A 3369-nucleotide genomic window follows, 5' to 3' on the forward strand; every position below is an offset into this window, starting at 1 on the left:
TCTCTCTCTGCTTTGTGATTATGTGATATGGGATTCCCCTCTGTATGCTGTAAAAACCATTGGTTAGTAAAGAAGCTGCTTTGGGCCTACTGCAGCACAGAATAGGCCAAGGTGGAAATTCCAAGCAGAAAGAGGAGGAGAAAGTAGGCAGAGTCAAAGAGAAGCCATGTAGCTGTTACAGGAGACAGACACCAGTTGCTGGACAGAACCTTACAGGTAGGCCACAACCACATGGCCATACACACATAAATAGAAATGGGTTAATTTAAGATATAAGAGCTAGCCAATAAGAAGTGTGAGCTAATAGGCCAAACAATATTGTAATTAGTACAGTTTCTGTGTGATTATTTCAGGTCTGGCTAGCCAGGAACGAACAAGCAGCCTCCGCCTACAGTTGTGGTTGTGTGAGCCCCAGCTTCCTGCTGCAGCCACCATGATTGCACCTTGCTGCTCTCATTCCATCATCATGAACTCTGGAACCATAAGCCCAAATAACTACTTCTTCCATAAGCTGTCTTGGTTGTGGGGTTTTATCACAGCAACAGACAGTAACTAATACAGCCTCACATGCACATACCAACATATACAAGTAATCAATTAAAAACAAAATTGATCTAAAAATGGCTTAGGATACAAATGACTGAGGAGTTCCAACCATGTCTGCTTTCCTGGTTAATGTACAGCACTCTAACGGACTGTCAGATGGAAACCCTATGGAGAATATATTGTCACTTTATAGGGAAAGCAGACGGGCTGTAAATGCCTGTGCTTTTTCATGTGGTCTAACATTTAAAAGTGCTAGTATATATATTTGTGCTCGCACAACCTGACATTATTTGACACGTTCTTCAAGGAATGCAAACATTTAATGAAGAAATAAGAAAGGAAAAAAGAAACTTGGGAACATAGGTCTAAACACTCTACAGCTGACAAATTCATCAGCCTCCATTTCAGAAGTCTATTACCAAATAGGCATTGGCTTAAAACCCATAGTAGAAAATGACGTTTTCACTTTCCCTTTGGTTAGAAACAAACAGTAGAGTGCAGTGGTGATGGGAATAAAAAACAAGGTGTAGGTCGTGTTTTCTAAGGCACAAAATGTAGCCTGACATCAGTGCCACGCTCAGCGTCTTCAAATGCTGACCAGCTCTGTCAATTGCATCTGTCACAGCGCTCACTCATGCTACTGACTCCAACCTGCCTCCTGCCTACCTCTGGACCTTCTACAGGACTCAGGCTGAGGCCTTATACACACCAGACACTCAAAAATATTTGTTTCATTCTTTCAAAATGAACTTACCCTTCGAAATGACACAACGTAAAATGTGTCCCCGCGCCTGCGGATGGCTTCGAAGAAGCCTTGGTAACTTCCTGGTGAAGCATAATACACTTGCAGCTCATTCCCGGAATTCCTACTAAAGGGAGAAGATAGAAAATACCATTAATATTCAAACATATTGAGAATTCCTTCCATTCTAATTCCATTCTTAAGAATCTCTTTCAACCAAAACAGTAGCACTTTTAACAACAATTTTTACTTTTTAATCTTTTTTTAATTGGTACATATTTATGGGGTACCATATAATGTTCAGCTACATTTGACTTATGCAAATGATATGGTCTTATTACTATTGTTGCTTGGGGTGCCTGGAAGATCAAACATGAGGTCTCACACCTGCTGCACTAACCGGCTTGGTTCACAGCACAGGTCAGGAAGTGCTATGACTACAATTCCGCCCCACTGCAGTTAGCCCCTTAGACCTGACTTTCTAAGTTACATTCGCCCGGCTGACATCTGAACTGCTGGATATTGCACTCTCCTGGAATCTCTCAAACTCTTCTGTAGTACTGTGTAGTAACAAGAGATTGTTTTTAGGTCAAACAGACAGAGTCTGAAGTCTAGTTCTACCACTTAGTTTGCTACTTTGAAAATTATTAAAAACAAAAAAAAAAACTCCCCACCCTTTTCATATATAAAATACACTTTTGAATCATTATATAAATTTAAAGATAAGATTATGTAAAGCACCCAGTCAGAGTGGACAAGATGGCTCATTGGGTAAAAGTACCTGTCACTCAAGCCTAATGACTGAGTTCAATACCCAGAAGCCATATTTAAAAAGCTGGCAGAGGCAGGTGGATCTCACAGCCAGAGCTACACAATGAAACCCTGTCTCAAAAAAACAAAACAAAAAGCTGAGCAAAGGACACAACTGTAATACAGCATTGCTATAGCAATGAGAGATGTCAAAAAGAAGAATCATCTGGAAGACTGTGGGCCAGCTAGCCTGGAGTTCACAGTGCAACAGAAACAAGAGAGTGACCCTGCATTAGGCAGAAGAGAGAACAACTCCCCAGAGATTTTCACTGACTTTCCTTTTCCTCTGACTTAATTACACATATATGTACACACAAAATAAGTTTTTTAATGTGACCACTAAGCAAGACACCTACAAAGGAGAAAAGGCAATATCTCTCTCCCTGAGGCTTGTGAAACTGATAAAAATCATGAACAAGAAAGCAATATGCACTTAGGATTTTCAGTAAAATTATGAATAAAAAATTCTGATTAAATCTGTATTTAAGAGATTGGGAGAGGTGATCTTTTTATTGGGATTGCTAATTGGTAGTATATATTAATTTGAGCAGATATAAAAGTCATAAAGGAGCACAAAAAGGAGGTGTGAATTTCAATTTCACTAAAATACAATACAGTTCAAGCTCTTTGGCCAAGAGCTTTGGCATCTTCTTACCTGATGCTAGTGGTTTCTGTGTACTGGACAGCCATCAGTTGAGAATTTGAGCCCTGCTCCAGAGCACCCTGGAAGAGAGAAAGAGATTTAGGAAATAAAACAAAAAACTTCCAATACTGACTATACGTGATTTGTCATTTAGAATCCTTCGAGTCATACTGTAGACTCAGAATATATCTTATGCAGTCTTATAAGACATTTCAGGCATTTCCCACAAAGTTTACAGAAAGAATGAGAAAGTTCAGTCCAACCAATCTGAGTTTTATGACCGAATTGTACAAGTATAACTGGGCATGTAACAACTTTCATTTGTCAAAAATTATTATGCTACAAGTTTTTAAGAAATAGGAAAGGCTCAGAACGAAACAAGATTTCCACTGTTCACCAATTTAACACAAATTCCTCATGCCTATCACGCCTATCAATTGTATGTCATGAAAGGCATCTAACCCACGACTCTCTTGGCCAGAGAACAATTCAGTGTGGAACCATTATCAGTGGCCCACATGTTAACACTAGAAACTTCTAGCCGGGCGATGGTGGCGCACACCTTTAATCCCAGCACTCGGGAGGCAGAGGCAGGCGGATCTCTGTGAGTTCGAGACCAGCCTGGTCT

At 40.0% G+C, this 3369-nt stretch overlaps 1 protein-coding gene across 1 annotated transcript in view; it reads right to left on the reverse strand.

Moving 5' to 3' along the window:
• Positions 1-3369, reverse strand: part of Atf6 (activating transcription factor 6) — a 167485-nt gene that overhangs the window by 82173 nt on the left and 81943 nt on the right. The window contains exons 13-14 of the mRNA XM_013346933.1: positions 2754-2821; positions 1301-1415 (exon numbers count right to left, since the gene is read on the reverse strand). Coding sequence (XP_013202387.1) covers positions 1301-1415; positions 2754-2821 — 183 coding nt within the window. The remainder of the gene's footprint in view (positions 1-1300; positions 1416-2753; positions 2822-3369) is intronic.

This window comes from Microtus ochrogaster, chromosome 6, assembly GCF_000317375.1.
Source record: "Microtus ochrogaster isolate Prairie Vole_2 chromosome 6, MicOch1.0, whole genome shotgun sequence".
NCBI lineage: Eukaryota > Metazoa > Chordata > Mammalia > Rodentia > Cricetidae > Microtus > Microtus ochrogaster.